Source organism: Teleopsis dalmanni, chromosome 1 (assembly GCF_002237135.1).
Source record: "Teleopsis dalmanni isolate 2A chromosome 1, ASM223713v2, whole genome shotgun sequence".
NCBI lineage: Eukaryota > Metazoa > Arthropoda > Insecta > Diptera > Diopsidae > Teleopsis > Teleopsis dalmanni.
In genome coordinates, this window is record NC_051846.1 from 170,989,020 (window position 1) to 171,008,171 (window position 19,152).

Genomic DNA, 19,152 nt, shown 5'->3' on the forward strand with positions numbered 1-19,152 from the left:
AATCATAAATTGTACTTTCTGTAGCTGTACAGAATACTGCAATACCTTTTAAAGTTGGTTACCTTATTTCATCCTATCGAAAATCCAACCGTTTGTCTTAATTTCTCAAATCAGATTTCTTCTAAAGTAGTTAGTTGAATATACTTTATGCCTGCTGGGGTCTTCTGAAATTGCGCACATTATGTGTTACAACAACAACAACAAGAGTAAATGAAAAATAAATCATATTAAAGATAACTAAAATTCCGCTATGTTGCTAAAGCAAAATTATATAGTAAGAGTCATATATAAAAGTAATAAAAATATTTATTATACAAAAGAATGAAAGAAGTAATTATTTTACATTAAATGGTAGTTTAAAAAATATGAAGGAATTCGAATACTATGAAATTAAGAATATTTAACGTTAGGAGTATCTGTACTTCACTTGATGTTCAAGTAAAAATCTTCAAGAAAATAGTTTCTGTCACTCCAAATATTTTAATAATTTGGATAATTTATCCGATTTAGCATCAAGATCATTTTCAATATTGTAAAAATATTGTTGTAAGAAAATCCAAGGATTTTCGCATGCTGGAGGATATCGTAGCTTGAAGACTTGATAAATTTTGAAACAAATATCAAGCGATACCAGAAAATAATCAAATTTATATAAACTGTCGTTAAAATAAATATAAAATGATTCCAATTGTTGTATATTGGAGCCAATAACCATTAAAAATGGTTGGATGGTTAATCCAGACGAAAAATACTTATTTTTAATATCAAGTATTCGTTTTTTATAGTCATTAATGTTCAATAAAAACATAATAAAACTTTCTTGTGAATCATCAATTGTTGCTTTCTTAGTTCTACTGCCATTTTGACTTCTAAATCTCTGAGTCGGCGGAAGAATTCCACAAAGCAGTAAGGTAATGAAGACATTTGCGGTATCTGTTAAAATAAATGAGTTAACTCAAACGTCATAAAAATTTTATTTAATGTTAATTTTACCATAGGAAATAATGGACTTGTTACCTTCTTCTTTGAGTAATTGCATAAACATTTTACAATTGCTATTATATACATTTTTTTTATAATATTCTTTAATTTTAATACTAAAATGACACCATTTAGAAAATAATTGGTCACTTTTTCCCGGATGAAGCATACCAAAATCACTTTGAATCTACAAAAAAAAAAAAATAAAAATAAAGAATTATACTTAAAGGAACAAAATTGAAAAACATATATTATTATATATCTCGTTATTATATATCTCTTTCGAAATTATAAACTCTTACCAAACTAACCGCTTTAGGAGTAGCGTAGATTGCCCAATTACCGAAAATTTTATCTGAAAAATTTAATTCTGCTAAATGCTTTCCACGGCATTGAAATGTTTCACGGCCAGTATCTTTCTCTTCGTTCCATGAATGATCGGATTTTCTTAAAGACTCCTTAGAGGCATTGCGTAAACTGTTATCTTTAATTTTGATGCTCATTTCAGACATATGTATGAATTTGTTCGATTTCTGCACGTTTAGTTTCATTTTCTTACTTCTCATATTTGAGTATTTAAGGTACAACTTTCCAGATGGATTTCTTTTACTGCTGCGAGAAATATAATAGTAATCCTAGAAAAATGATCAAGAATTTATAAATATATATAATTTTTCTTAAATAATAACTGCCATTAATGACTGCTATATTTATTTACTCAATGTATTCAATTGATTTAAAAAAAGGATTGTGAGAAAAATTACTTATTAAATTAGATGTATATGAATTTTTGTATATATATATAGTATTCGCAGCTCTAACATGCACGAATAGCTTGAAGATTTTTGAACATTTAAAGTTTTCGAAATAAGTTTTCGAAATCGAAGAACGAATTCACCAATACATCTTATTAATTTTAGTTTTGCTCATGATGATGTTGAGCTCAATTCATGACTCGAGGTTTGGACACCAAATTAAAATTGATGAAATATAATAACAAAAAATTTGATTTTGGTTTTGTCTTATGAATGACCTTATGTCTTTAAAGACTACTTAGAAACAATTAACTCTTACTCTTATGTTGTTGTTGTTGTAGCCTGCAAGGATTTATAAAGTAAATAAAATGAAAGGAATCACAAAGACGAATATATCAATCAGGATGTGGATGAGTAATAGTAGTGTGAGAGGATCATTTAGGAGTAAGAATATATTAGGGATAATGGCGAAGGGCGAATAAATCTACTAACTTTAATGGTGTAAATACAGAAATCGGGGTACAGTTGGGGTTTACATTTATGTATGATAAGTATCTTGATCTCAATTGAGCTAGGACAATTCTGCTATACAGGGAAGGTGTCGTTCTTTTTGGGAGATATTAGTTAAGGGCTCAATTGAGAACTCCGTCGCAGTGTAACCATCGTATAGAAGAGGAAATTGCAGCTGTGTAGATCGTTGTTAATTCACTTTTATATTCGACCACACAAATGTTAACACTATTGCAATAGGTATCAATTTAATCATGATATGAAAAAAGGGATACACATATCTCAACTTCAGTCTTGAAAGAGTACTCTGAGCTATATATGTTTTGATATAAAGTTTGAAATCAAAACAAAATAAAGTTAAATTTTTTTGTCTATTTTTTCAGTTGGGATCCTCTTACCGTTGAGAGCTATTATTAAAAAATGTTTGAGTCTCTGAAATCTTGTATAACAATATAATATTTAAAACAGTCAGTTACAGTTGTAATTATGCTATCATCGATCAGTTTCGTTATTATATGAGGGATAGATAAATACTCAAATATTATTTAAAAATTTTTTTGAAAAAAGGATATTTCCCTTATTGGTGAGTGAGTTCACAGTTAGCTTCATCTATAGTTATACAATTATACTATTAATAATAATTACCCTATACATTGTTTCAGTTTTGAAAACTGACACTATTTCATCAATTAAGGCTGCATAGTCTTGTGGTTTTAAGTTGATGTCATGTGTAATTAAATCCTCCACTATAATCTTGATTAATGTCTCTCTTTTTTTATAATTTAATCCTTGGTTCTCACAATAGGATAAAATAAGTGCTTTACCTTCTGGACTGTTGTTAAGTAAATCTCTTAAAGGCTGTAGGACAACAAAAAATAAATAATAATTTTAATGCTTTTAGTTTAATGTCGGTGGTGAAACCATGCGAAGGAATAAAATACTGACCTTACTCAATATGTCTCGTAATGGTGTAGAGGATATAGCTGTGCTTAACGAAAATGAAGTAGAAGTTTCACTACTTGTATTCTCATTCATCCCATCATTGTTTGACTGATACTAAATTGTGACAAAAAAAAATTTGTAAATTTAATTAATCTTGTACAAATAGACCTACTTCTCCATTTTTCCAGGAGAGCAATTTTTCCCTGAATTCCATACGTAAGCCAAGAGGTGGTATTGCTTCTTTCATATCATCATAATTCATGTATTTTAAACTACGATAAGTCACCTTTGCAGCTGAAGTGCAGAGTGTGATGAAGAAAAAATAATGGGTATATATAAACGTCTTACCTTTTAGATAGCGTAAGACTTCAACTAAATTAAATTTTTGGAGTAAAACAAGCAGCTGCTTCTCATCATCATCATGAGAGGATGTGCAGACGTCATCATTAATTATTTGATTGTCAGCCTGCTGTTTACTTAGTCCACTTTGTAAATATTTATTTGCGCTATTCATAATGTATATGAATGATCTTCTGTAAAAAAACAAATTGTTTCTCTTTAGTCTTTTCTTCTAATGTAATTTACAAAGACAAATTTTTGACACGGCAAAAACGAAAATTTGAACGAACAATTTTGTTCAAACGTTCGTGCCGGCTCATTCAAAAATTACAAGGTTACCATATTTTTTATAAATATAGACATTCAAAATTTAAGACAATAAATAAATATAATGTGATACGTTCATTTTATTATTACTTATTCTACATATAATGTATTTACTTAATAATTAATATGTTAAGAGCAAAGAAAAAATTATTTTAAAGAGACTTCAAATCCCGCAAAAGGTTATTAAAATTTTAACATGTAGCAAACTTATCATCATTATTATTAGTGGCGCAGCGATCCTAGTTGAATCTTGGCCTCCCTTTGATAGTTCCTCCACATATCTCTGTCGTTTGTAATCATTCTTCAGTTTCTTCTTTCAAGTTGTTGCGCTGTTCGGTCCACATTGTCTATCCAGCGTAAACTCAGAGGTCCTCGAATGCTCATTCTTCATTCATTCTGTCCAGCGCATTGTAATTGCTTTAGTTTTACTCTCTTGCTTATTGCTGGTTATCCTAGCTCTTTTTTGTGACATTCGTTATTAAATCTCAGCCCGATAGGTGCCGTCTTCTTCTCTAATTGGACCAATCTTACGTTCGAAGATATCTAGCTTATTTTCATCAAAATAAGTCCCTGGACCATTCATTAAGATTGGAGATGCCTTGGAGTTAGCGTTTTATATATTCTTAATTTTGATTTTTTAGTAAGCATATTTGAACCTAGTGCTTTATATAGTCTACCAAAGCTTTTATTTGCTGCTTTTATTCTTTCATTTATTTTCTGATTGCAGTTATTGGTTGGGTTAATTACTGGTCTAAGATATTTGAAGGATTCATCTTGCTCGAAACTGTTATCACCTAGTTGAATTAGCTGATTTGAGGATTGACGATGACTTAAGCATTTCGTTTTTCCATTTCATCTACATATATTTTAATTTATATTATCGGATTTAAATTTCTTTTATTTTCTTACCTGAAATAATTTTTGACTAGAGCAAAAAGATAAATAAGTAAGAAGTAATATAAATGATTCTTATGACAAAAGCATTTCTATCAAACACTATATAATACGGTCTTTGTTTCTGTTAAATAAATTTCAATATAAAGTACAAAATGGCAAAGACCGTATGTGTACGGTATATGTTAAAAATTTGTTGAAATTCGCACGAAAGCTATTAAAAGCTTTAGAGCTTGTGTATCTCCGAACTTAGATTTTATGGTAAAAAAGTTGCTAAAAAAAGCTGCATAAATTAAATATTTTGACTTTAAAATTTTTTTGATTTATTAAATGAATTTATTTTAATTGCGTTTATGAAAATTGTTTCATATTGTCATATCTTATTTTAGTTTCATCTATATATGTATTCAGCTTTCTAGTTGTTATAAACTGTTCTAAAATGTTGACCATTCACAATAGCATAAACACACAATTTTTTGATTTAAGCTTTACCTAGTCGGTACGTACGGTAAAAACTTAAGCGAACTTAAGCCAAACCGAAATGCACAACGAACGATATCTAAGTATTTCGCTTTAACTAATTGAACTATTACTGTTGTGACTGTTTTTTAAAATTTTAAATAAAAAGTCATTTTCGTTCGTTTCTGTATATATTCGAATTGTGATATTGACTTGAATTTCAAACAGAGTATGTCGAAGAAATCGAGCGATCAAAATTACAATCGCTATCATGATTACTTATGTTGTGTGAATAAACTATAAGTTAATTATAATAAGTCCAATTGTATTTGTTTTAATATGATAGAATTTTCACGAAAAGAGCAAATTTGATATGGGAAATCCGATTAAAATTAAATATTGCAAAATTGAAATGAACATTTGTTCATATATCTATTGCTCATGTATTTCACTTAAATACAATAATATGTATATATACAGATAAATATATACAATGTTTGTTATTGCATGAATATTCGTTAATATTGCAAAGAATTATGCATTGTGACAATTGACTTGACTCAGTGACTTGTAACTCGAGACATTTTCAAAATCCATCTTACCGCCTTGACTAGATAATTGTTTATCACTTCATCAGACTAAGCAATAATTGACCTCAGATCTGCATACCTCCCCGAGGAGCCTGTAACCATTCTGAGATTTGATAACGCGGTGTTGGTAAGTCTGTCAGTTTTCGCAAATAATTTCAGGGTTCTATCCTTTATGTATTTTTTGATTGAATCAATCTTGAGATCCCTGAGGATGTCATTTGTTCTAATGTATCATGGTACTTTAAAAAGTCTTCTCAGAGCCTGGCTTTGTGCAATTTCTAGCTGGCGAATAGTAGTGTTTGAAGCTCTGCTAAACGCTACACATCCATATAGAAGTGACGGACGAATTATTTAGTTATATATCAGTCTCCTGTTCTTAGCATTGAGATTTTTATTTCTGAATAGCGGTTGGAGGTAAAACCACTTTTCACAGCATTAATCCTACTATGAAACCCTTCTAAGTAAAATCCCTATACAGGGCTCTGTTGTCTCTGCTACAATTATTGGATATATTCCAAAATGGACTCACGCAAGCATTTTGCATAAATGCATGTATGAATCAGAAATATATATTTAATATATATATATAATAAATTTCTCTGATATTAAGGTATTTGCTTTTTTCATATAAAACGAGGAAAATAGCATAAAAACTTTGTTGTTGTTGTTACGAATATTCAGTCATTAGTTTACTCATTTAATAGACTATTATTAGTATTAGTTAAACCACTTTATTCTTATATATATATATTTTAATTAAGTAGACATTTACTTCTTACTTATTTAAGTCCACATTTATTCAACTTATTTATTTATTATAACTTAAAAACAGTTTTTAATAGTACAATAATCGTTAAAGTGCTTAATAATATCAACATGCACGCCAAAAAATACCTTTTTTATTTTTTGATTGTTTACGTACTAAACAGCGATATATTTGTTTTAATTGAGTCCAGCTCTATACAAACATATATTTATATTTTTATATATATATCTACATTATTTATATTGTATATATTAATTACAATTAAGCTAAAATTATAAAAATGCATCACAAGAAATTTACAGAACAGTTTTTCATAATAATAGTTACATATATTTTCAGTTTCACATATCAAGCAAATCTAATATAAATAACATTTTTCTTTATAAGTTATGATTTTATTGTAGTTTACTAATTTAATTTTATTTTATTATATTATATATAATTGTTCTAATATATTTTAATTATTTTATTATATTACTAAAATATATTAATTCAAATTTTTTATATCATATATTTTTACTTTATTATTGTATTTAAATAAATTTATTTTTATTTTATTTTATTTTTATTAGTATATTTTTATTTTACCTTATGATATAAGATTTTTTTAATATTAGCTTAAATATTTATATCAATACTTAGGACGTGTGCGAGTTAGGCTAAGTTGATGCTAAACCAAATGGGAGATTTTTTTTGGGATTTTTTGCACTGCACACATTTAGCCATTTATCAACACGTATCGACACATCACTACATTATCGGAACAACTTAGAATTTTCCTCATTTATAACGCAACTAAGGGCGTGTGCGAGTTAGGCTAAGTTGATGCTAAACCAAATGGGAGATTTTTTGGGATTTTTTATACTGCACATATTTAGCCATTTATCAACACATCACTACATTATCGGCTCAACTTAGAATTTCCCTCATTTAGAACGCAACTTAGCCTAACTCGCACACGTTCTTAGACTTAATCGCACACGTCCTTATATAGTATTTATAAAAACATGTAAATTTATGTTCTCAATATTTGCATTAAGTTTGTAATAAATGCCTTATAGAAAGAATTTAAAACTGATTGTGAAAAATTTTAAATTATTAAAATATATAGAAGAATTAAATAATTTCTAATTTTTTTGCTGTGACATTTATTTATTTAAAATACAACAAAAAAACTGTGCTATGTTCCAGAACCATGAAGTATTTATCACTACGTTTATGCCAGAATCAAAAGGTCTTTAAACATTTTTAAAATCGGTTTTGATCTCGCGTAGAAACCTTTCATATGTCAATTCATATAAAACAGCTGTTCAGGGTAATTTCAGGGTAATTTTGTTAGCAAAGAAAATCTTCTTTACTTGTTATAGTATGTTTCCACCAGTATTGTATGTTAGACCAGTTAACTTACTTAAGATTGCTTGAATTACTTGAATCTCCAGTAAGTTAACTGGACTAACAAAGCCAGTGAAAACATACTATTAGTCAGCCAAAATATTTAGAGTGCTATTAATGGATCTCGAGTGTTATCAATCGGGATTTTCGTTCGAAATTTACCAATCGAAAAAGAAAACTGCATTAAAAATGAAAAATTGAAAAAGCTCTTGTGGATGATTTACCAATTGAAAACGGCAAAAAACGATGTTTGTTTTTAAGCATTGCGTAAACATCTTAAAAATAGTTTTATAGTATGTTTCCACTGCTTACATGTTAAGTTTAACGTACTAAGCAAGTTTCACCTAAAAGCAATTTTACATGAAATAAGTATGTTAATGTAAACGACAAAACCTTAAAATTACTTAAGCAACTTATTAAGTAAGCTGTGGAAACATGGTAATAAAACAGATTATAATACTCACGTTAATATTGGACGGTATTTGGTTATAGATTTTTAAGCACTAGGATTTCACCAAGGACATATTTGATACAGTTTTTATAAAATTATATGTAAATTTATTTATAAGAAGTATTGTAGAATAGAATTCATATAATTCAATTACTAAATAAAATTAACAACAATTAAAACTTTAAAAATGCATTCAGTAAGAAATTGATATTCAGTTTATGAGGATATTTTGAAGCTTTTATCTACAAAATATTATTAACAAATTTTTTGATTTTTTTTATAACAATTACATATTATAATGTAATATATGGTATATAATATTATACAATAATCAACGTACACCTCTACATATTAACATACATCTTAAAATATAAATTTTGTTATGTATATAATATACCTATTTCTTTATAATCATAAATAAAGTGTTATACATATGTATTATTTAGTACATTTTGTATTGTATATATAAATATGCATATATACATATATATGAACATGAATCTGTAGTTTAGTTAGTAGGAATACTGTAATTCATATCCTGCATACCGCAGGCTTAGTTATTTAATTTTTTTTTGCACAACTTATGCAGTTGCTATGGATATTCATGTATTTTCAATTAGACTTAGACGCATATTTAATTTCAAAACCTTTATTTTAACAATGCTTAGATATGTGCTGAATGTTTTAGTAAAACCTTTTAATTAGTAGTCAGTATTGAAACCTTAGTAATTAGACAAATAACATCTTTTTTTTGCCTTAGTATAATATTTGCCTATTATACTTATATATACATAAGCACACGAATTAGTTTTATAAGCCATTCAAAATAAAATATCATAGAATTCTATGTTTTCGTTCTAAACTACGATGCATTAAAACCGTTTTTATATTTGTTTTATTTTAAATCAGTTCTAATTTGGAACAAAACAATAACCATTTCAAATAATATGATTTATATTTTGTGAATAAAATTATTTATCTTAATTTATCTATAATTAATTTTTCTACTTTAATTACTTCTAATTTACATAAATTCAACAAATATATAGATATTATACTTTATATTTATAAATTTTTTTTGTTATTATTTGCGCCTTTTGAAATTTTTATTATTTCATTTATTTTTATTCAATATTTCAATATTTTTTACTTTGTTTCCTGTTGAGGTTTTGAACTATTTTATAATAAACTTTTACCGTGACAAGATTTCATTTATGGTATTACGGAATCTTTACTAGGTTACTATAAGTGTTTGAGTCTGAAAATCTAATTGTGGTAACAATTGTTTCCTGAAAAATATTTAATTAATTTTTCTTTTATGAAAAATATGTTTAATAAATGAGAATCACACATTATTGACTTCCTCAAGTATATTTGCATCATCAGCAACACTATCTTCGTTCATATTATGCACCTGTGCTGCAGCAACAACCACTTCCGCATCCGCAGATAGATTACCATTCGTCTCTGTCTCAACCGCAGCTGTTGTGTGTACCTGTACTATGTGTACATTTTCCATTTCTAAACTACTTGAAAAATGTGAGTCCTGTTTCTCAAGACTTGTTTCAGCAGTGGTTGGGTTTGTAATTTCATCCAATTCTTCCGCTTGCAGCTGATTTTCAGTTTCTTCATCCAAATCTTTTGCAATAGTTTCACTACGAACCAGTCGTCGTTTGTTGGTTGAGTTTTTATGTACACCACCAACAGCAGCCGCTGTTGTTGGTACTGGTATAGTGAAATCATCATCAATCGATTCAATAGGATCTAATGTGTGCGTTGTTTTATATTCACGATCTATTGTAGTTTTGCTGAGAAGTTTGTTTTTATTACCATTCTTTCGATTAAGTGGCACATCATCTAATGCTAATTTCTCTATTTTCATATCACTTAATTTATGCGCATAATGGTGACTCTCATCAACATGCACCAACATGAAAGGTAATTTCAACGACAATTCACCTCCCATGCCGCTGAGTGTAAGTTTTACTTTTACATAGTATGAAACATATATGGCAAATACATTGCGATCATCAGCTACATTTCCACTACCCGTGTTATGGTGCCCATGTACTTGAGATTGTATAGCATGTGGTATACCAACTGCTGGACTTGGACATGGATTTGGTGAATGTCCAGGTGGTAAAAATAAATTTGGTGAACGTACTGCTGAAGCTGCTATGGCACCTGTAATCTCATCGGGTTCCGTGCTGCGTTGTAAAGTATCTTCAAGCGCAATCCAATTTTTTGTTGGACCTCGCTGAGGTTTTAATATGACTGTTGCATTTAAAGTAGCTCCTGGCGCTACTGTGCGATCTACTGTGGGTGAATGTGAGTCAGAATCGGCAACGACATTTTTAAATTTACCATTATTGAACATGCACACATCTACGTGTTGAATGGCACAGACCTATGGAACATAATAAAAGGTTTTAATTAATTAAAAACCATTGACAGAATATTGCAAATATTGTTTATAAGGGTTTCTTCTAGTCAATATATATTATATGATTCGTATTAAAATATGAGCATCTCAATGACATGCTAGAACTGAATATATCGAAAATAGATAATAAGAAGTGGGTTTCCAATTCATATTTGATTTTATTATTTTAAAAATAGTTTATTATTTAAATATATTCATTATAATATTTTTTTGTTGTGGTTCCAACATTACAAGAAGAATAGTTTTTTAGACATCAGTTAATCCAAAAATGAGAGGTATTTATTAGAATAAAATGATTGTTACATATAAAAGATATAGTTTTAAGTATTTGAGGACAAAAATCAAACAAATAGTAGGTAAGATATTTTCAATGTTTCATTTTTATAAATAAAATATATAATTTATATGCAAAAATATATAAATAAGATTATATATCAAATATATATTTGATGTCATTGTATAATATCAATTATTAATTAGCAAAAAATATTAACATTTCAGTTGGATATTAACTGAAATGTAAACAAACAAAAGCTCTCCTAGAACTTCCATGCAACTTTCTGACACATTAAAGGTCTTTCACATGTATACATTAACTTATGCCAAAGGAAACGATCAAATCTTAATTTGATTAACATAAATGGATTTAGCTGCAGTGGAAACATGTAATATAAGCTTTGACATTCATTTAAAATTTCTAATCTCATGTAAGTTTCAAAGATTTAATTTCTTCCTGTTACTCTCCAAATTTTTTTTATATATGCTTAAATGTTTATTGATATATTTCGTATTTCGATCAATGATTAGTGCTGTTGATCTTCTATAATATTTGAATTCACCATAATAGATTCGGTTCATACTAACATTATATTTAGTAACATTACAAAGAGGTTCAGTGTCCAGCGTACTATATCTTTTTGACAGCCTCGTAAAAATAAATACTTATGTCATATGTAGAATGTAATTGGTAATTATTGACGCACTTGTAAGAGTGATAGCTGTATGAAGTTCAAGGAGGATAACCTTCAATTAACTAATGGCGTTTTTGATTGGTAAATCTGGATTCAATCTAGATTTACTCTTGATTTGTGATATTTTGTTGTTCAATTGAAAACTTTTATAGTAATTTAAGATTTTTTTAGTCGTGTTAGTAGATATTTTCATTTTTCACAAATACATATGTATATCGATTTAAATTACAAATTATCTGTTAAATCATATAAAACAGCTGTAATCTTGTTACTCTGGCAAAATATTTAGTGTGTTATAAATTAATCGTGAATGTTACACATTTTGTCCCAGATTTACGAATCGAAAATAAAATTGCATTAAAAGTGCATTAAAAGAACTTCTCGATTGAAAAAATTACCCCGGATTTATCAATCGAAAACGCCATAAGAAAGTCATTTTGATTACATATTTTTTGTAATTGTGGGAAGAAAATTAGAACCAATCAGAGACATTGCTATATACAAGTATCTGGCTAAGTATCTATTGGACACATCGCTGAGTGTATTAAAAAATGTAGCGAACTAAAGAATAGTGATCTTCTGGGTGAAACTACTTTCTTATTCCTTGTTACACCATTGATGCTATTTGTAATATTGCCAAATTGATTAATTAGGTGTTCAGTTTTTCTAGATCTACTATAATCGTGCTGTATTAGAACTAGTGACAGTCAATGCTAACATGCTTTTTGAATTAACGTAAAATTGATTCAACCAGTGTGGAGTTGTAGGTGGTTCACTATTATCGCATGTTAGTATAACTACAACATTTTGTGTGATTGTACCAGTTTCCATTCCACCTGCACTACGTCCATGCTTTCTGGCTTAGATAACTCAAATCTTCTCGCTCATATCTATATCCACTGTTTACTGGAATGAAGATTCCACATTGCTGTGGAAATCTTCTCCAATCATTCCTAACAGGTGTTTTCAGTTGGTTCAAGTCTCACACTGTGGTTTTCAATGCTTTACACTTACCGGAGGAAAAAAAATAAAAAATTCTGTCAGTTTTCTAATAACCCTTGACCACCTTTATCAACTCACTCATCATATTTGCAATTTTATATGTGCAAACATTAGTATCTAATTTGATTTTATAATATTTTAATATATGAAACCAAAACTACTTATAGGATATTTAAATTATTTTGGGTGAAATTGCTGAATCATTTCAAATATTATATTTTAATATGAAACAATTTCATTATGAAATAAGGATACTCACATATCATCGTACGTACACATATGTGTGAACATTTGTATATTGAATTCCTGTCAGGTAAATTCTGTTAGTTGAACCTTTTCTAATAAAAGCAATAAATTCTGAAGATTTTTCGAGGGCAGGTTAAAAGGTTTTATATTCTGCATTATTAAGTATGTGCTTTAGTTTTCTTTATGTGTTGTTTTATGGTCGATTTAGGCATGTTTACGAGATTATTAAGAGCACTTTAAGTGGTCCTTCATATAAAATTCTGATGTTATTTTTATGCTTACTTGAGTAGGTTTTAATATCTCAACTGCATTTTGACTGACTTCATTTGCTCACAATGTGCGTATTGTTTTCCTCTACCTCCTGCCTTTGTAAAGTTTTTTATCATCTTCACATTAGGCATTGTCAAGGATATTTCAAGTACACTTTCTAAGGTAGCTTCGGTAAGCAATTTCCCTTCACAATTTATCTCACAAATAAATGTATAAACTCCTCTTACGCTTAACGCGATGTTTATAATGCATGAGTTTTATGACACAATGTCACAAATACATTCACATAAATTCACACACAAATACTATACATACAAATTTACATATAATTGATACACCAGAATTTGGCTACAGTAAATTGGGCTCGATTTCCGAAACATTGATTTCAACTAACATTTTGAATATATTTCAAGAATTGTATTGTGTGATTTGCCTTGCCATTGTGTGTATGTGTATGTGTATGTGTGCGTGTATCTGTGTGACATTAGCTTTCGAATTGGCAATCTGAACAATTTTATGTAAGTCAAGCCACAAATCAAACAAAATCAAATCAAACCAAAATCATAAAAGTATTTTATGTACATAAGTACGAGAATGTGTGCATATATATATATATATATATATATATATATACATATATATGGACACGGGTACAAGGATACGATATTTTCCCTTTCTTCACAGGTTGGTTTGCTTTTTATGCGATTTTGCGATGTTAGCGGAGCTCTGCTTTATGACTTCCATTCGTTTTTTATTACTTGACGTCCTTTCCTATTGTTGTTTAGGGATCCATCTATTTTTCCTCATTTATGCATGTATATTTTTTTAGTTTAATGTTAGTTATGCCATTTACGACCAAAATACAGTAATCGAATACAATCAAGTTTGGCAAGTCAATAAATCTGATTACGATTATTAGTTGCGTACAAGAAAATTGCAACAAATTGACCAAAGTCTCATTATTTTTACAATAATAGTAGACAATTAGGAGCAAAATACTTTCTTTTTCTATTCTTAAATATTTAAAGCAGTGGTTCCCAACTGGTCGTCTACCTGTCGTTAATGGTCCGTAAATCAAATTTAACATTATGGATATAGTATAGTTTGTCCATTGAGACCTCACTTATTAGAAAACAATTACAAAAAATTTCCAACTATGTAATTATATATCTATTTTATAAGCTATATAATGTACCTATGCACTTATACAATTCATAATACATTACACCACAGATACATAAAGTATCTTAAAACATTCATACAGTATATTATTCTTAAACTTTGTGCTCCCTATTAAACAGAAAAATATCATAGTGGTACTTGGTCAAAAAAAGGTTGGGAGTTAATGATTTAAAGGAATAAATATTTCATTAATATTATAACAAAAAACTTGACATTTATTTATCTCCACTTTGATATTAATTTCCTTATAGTATATAATAAACTTTCTTTATTCATATAAAGCACAGTTATATCTTCTGCTCAAAAAGTACTCGGATTTTGTAAATAAAACATGCAACTTTAAATTTTATTCCAAATTTTATTTTATCTCCCTTATCTCCTTATCGATACACATATGCCAACGCTTAACCCAATCTTCCATACACTTATCGTAGGTCCGTGAAGGTATGGCATTTAGTTCCTTCAGCGAATTCTCTTTTACCGATTCAATCGACTCAAAACGCTTACCACGAACGGGCAATATGAGTTTCGGGAACAGGAAAAAGTCGCACCGATCCAGATCTGACGAATATGGTGCCTGAGCGATGACTGTGGTGCCGTGTTTGGTCAAAAAATCGCGTACAACAAGAATTTTCCATAGTACAAATCGCTAAATGCACTTGAGGTAGTCTCACATTAACATCTGCTGTAAATAAACTAATTGGCGCTCAAATTTGTACCATATGTCAATAAAGGGTGTACCAACATAACAAAAAAATTTTTGAAAAAGTTCTATTACTTAAGGAATAGTTAACAAACAACAAAATCCGGATACTTTTTGAGCAGAAAGTAGTTGTTATAGTTGTTGGTCGAAAGACTGCTCTACATCCCAATTGCCTACTGAGCCCATAGTAGCACCTATTGGCAATAGTTAACAAATTCATCGTCTGATCTTCACGTTAGCATCAGTATGGTTCTTTACGACAATGTCAAGATAACGTATATGCGATTTTTGACAGTTTCGAGAGTATAGTCGCTTTAAGTCAATTAGAGGTAATAAAACTTCTTAAGAACTGCAATGTAGATTTACTATTTCCTATAAGTTATTTGTATATTTAAAGGCATATTTCAAGGTTGTTGCAGTCTATATTCATCAAGGAGTGTTCTTGCAAGGAGTGTGGTAGCAAAAGGGTGAAAAATCGCTAATTGAGATACATGGAAAGTCTTAAGTCTTTGTTTATCCATACATAACATTGAAAAATCAATCATTGTTTATGAATCGGTTGTGGGCACGATTGATGGTAACGCATGTAGCCTAGTCGTGTTACCAGTCTATAAACAATACCACTTAACATTGGATTTAATGGAATATATCCATAGGTGTTGGTTCGTTTTTAAGTTTCATTTATACTGAAAGTAAAAATTTTCATTATTTAAACAGCTACTGAGACAAGAGTGAGCCTCGTAGACTAGACTCGTAAACACTCAGAATAATAATAAAAAAACTTTATCATTTCTGGGATATGGAATTCATTTTAAACGTCAAAGGATTAAAAGCAGTCAATGTCATAAACTACATGTAATGGAAATATAAAAACCCGCCTGTCATTTTTTTCTCATCTTTAAGTCTACTGAAGTTTGAAAATCGGTGTACGGAATAAAACTTATCTTAAGCAGTAGTGTTTTCTTTTTTTAACAGTATGAGTTGGCAAGTTTTCGTGGTGCTAAAATAATTAAAGCAGTTCCTATTTTTATAGTTTTACAACAATTTTTGATATTTTTGTTGGAAGATTTAAATATACTATTAAAAAGTTAACGTCTGCCCAGTCTTCAAAAGAAGTTACAGCTACCAGATTTTCCTCTGGTGAATTAAATTCATATCACAATTATTTTTGTTCATCACTTCTGTTTCCGGGCTCTAACGGGTAGATTACTAAATTCTGGATTCGATACCATTGACTATGCTACAGTTTTGTTTAAGGTGATGAACTCTCCGTTTTCAAATTATTATAAAAAATGTTTAGCAAAACGTACACGCGTCTCTTTGAGCTTCAGACAAAACATATCAGTAAACAAACATTTCCCACTTATGCAAACAATTTACTTTAATTGCATTAGTTATTCAATTTAATTAGTGAAATTTCTTAATTATATGGAAGTTAAGGTAAATAAAATAGTATGATTTTAATGATCAAAAAATAATTTAGCCATATGTTATTTACATTATTAACTAATTAATAGAACTAATACATCAGACAACCATAGTTTTGTGATATAAAAGAGTGAGTCGATTTTTTAATTTTTATTAGAAACTCAATTGACTTCAAAACTCAGCTTAGAACTCAACGCAAAAATGAAAATTAAATTTGAAATTTTATTAGTGATTGTGAGTTTCTTTTTGATCAATGTAATGTCTTGGGTACAAGGCATTCCTATTGGACAAAATTTTAATTCTATGTTAAAGCCACCATCGCGATTATCAACAATAATAGTACCAAGAGCAGGACCAGGAACAGGGCAAACAACACCAACAGGACCAACAAATCCAACAACAACAATAACATCAACAGGCTCAATACCAACAGCAACAGGAACAATAACAACATCACCAACAGCACCAACATCTCAACAGTAATAGAAGAAATAGAAGAGGTATTATAAACACCAGAAATTAAAGTTTCTGAAATATCGACAAGGAATGAATATTGGATCACCGACTTAACTTCTAAATATTTTTTGAAACTATATAAAATTAATTTTAATTTGAAAATCATAAATTGTATGTGAACAAAATATATTTTTTTGAGTTCACTTTTTAATGTAAATTCTATTTTTATTTCTTTCTATTCTGTTCGAAATGTTAAACAATGACATACCTACCTTTTATGATAATTTCATAAAAAAATAAAGATAAATTTTGAATATTGCATTTTTAAAGAAACTCAGAAGTATTAGATGCAGTCATTATTATACTCGTTATAGCAAACAATTGTCGATCATCACTGGGATTAAAGTTTCACTGAAACTCTAAAGGTAGATGAACTAAGTAACCACAATCGAACGGTAACAAAAAATAAAAACTAAAAATATTATTTTATCTAAGTATTTTGGTAAAACATATATAATAATAGTTGTGAATATGTTGAAGTCTGAAGAAACAAGTTAAACAATTTTTAGTTTATTTTGCAATTACTTTTCTAAAACAGTATCCTACGCTGAAGAAAATATTTAGATATTCCAACTTTAAAACTTGCAAATATTTTTCCAATGTTTTGATAATGGGACTATAAAAGCGTATTGTGCACTAACGAATTCGCCTTCGAGTCCCTAGTATTTGTATTTGGAGAAGACATTTGCAGTGTGTCCTTTATTGAAAGCGAATGCAACATTCATAAATTTGTGTCTGTGACATATTTTTCGTCATCACTTACATTATCTACTGATTTGACATTTAACATAACGAAATTTGTTAAATATTGTGTTTTCGTTATTTGTACGTACGTTACTGGCACTGCAACCAATACAGAAAAGTTCCTGAATCAATAAACATCATGCTGGACGCGGAAATTACAAATTTTGTGTTACCTCTTAATTATACTCCGTACATAAGGTCATGTCCTTCGCTTTAAGGTGTGTTAGATAACAGAATCTAATCGTATACGAGTATGAATCTGTTATTATTGACCCAAATTTAGTAGATATAATTTATATATTAAAGAGCTTTTGGTAATATTTATTTAAGTGATACTTAAAAAATATTAAATGTTAATAAAAATAAAATTTTTATTTTATATAATCTAAAAATCAGTTAAACAATATTGCCTGAAGTTATTTAAATGAAAGAATATTGAATTTAAAGCGAAAAAGAATATTTTTTTTGGATCATAACTAAGTTCAAAGGCTTGTTATGAATCGTAAAATGAGTTATGTAAATATATAAAATTCAAATAATAAACAATAAGTAAACGTCATTCCTCTTTCCTTTCCTCCTTCTCCTCTTCCGACTCTTCTTTTGAATCCTTAAATATTTTAAGTATGTAGCATAAATACTCTTTTTTATGGTTAAAATTTCATAAAGCAGTAGCTTTTTCTATTGCTATGCAAAAAATCCAAATATTTTTTATTGGAGCCCCTAGAGAAAAAGGACACATTTGTGTTAAAACTTTTATATCTTTTGTTTCTATTGTTAACCATGATGCCTCATGCCCGTATAAGTGCAGTGTTGGAAAGTGCCAAAGTGGGGAGCTGAAGTGAAGTTGTTGCCGCTTGTTATGTTGTATGTGGACCTTGGCCTTTATGACATGATTTTTTTATGTTTTCATGGTATTGATGTAGAGAATTGGCAGTTTATTTGAATTTTAAAAATATAACGACCTTTTTTTAAAATTGTTTCTAAACTTTGTTGTTATTGTTGTTGTTGTTTTTGGTGTTTTTTTTCGTATACTCGTGCATAAGTTTTATCTCTGTTAAATAGCAAATGACTTGGTAGCAAAGTTTTTATGTGCCTAAAAATATGCTATTGTGTGTAAAAAAAATTTAGTGAAAATCAATAAAAATTGACGAGTCCTTCGCAAACATTGTAAATAAATTTTAAATCTCTTTTTTGTTTCAATTACTCTTAAAAAGAAATATCTTTCTTGTTTGTTATATACA

General features: G+C 28.8%; 2 protein-coding genes across 2 annotated transcripts in view; both read right to left on the reverse strand.

Moving 5' to 3' along the window:
- Positions 1-466: 466 nt before the first annotated feature.
- Positions 467-3,744, reverse strand: LOC119666705. The gene is made up of 7 exons (XM_038075986.1): positions 3,537-3,744; positions 3,361-3,482; positions 3,192-3,302; positions 2,892-3,104; positions 1,284-1,616; positions 994-1,168; positions 467-933 (listed from the first exon to the last, which is right to left on the reverse strand). Exons 1-7 carry the CDS (start codon positions 3,700-3,702, stop codon positions 467-469), a joined length of 1,587 nt encoding a protein of 528 aa, XP_037931914.1. The 5' UTR covers positions 3,703-3,744.
- Positions 3,745-9,634: 5,890 nt separating this feature from the next.
- The window catches only part of LOC119666706, a 40,916-nt gene continuing 31,398 nt past the window's right edge, over positions 9,635-19,152 (reverse strand). Inside the window, exon 8 of the mRNA XM_038075989.1 lies at positions 9,635-10,813. Coding sequence (XP_037931917.1) covers positions 9,752-10,813 — 1,062 coding nt within the window. The 3' untranslated portion in view covers positions 9,635-9,751. The remainder of the gene's footprint in view (positions 10,814-19,152) is intronic.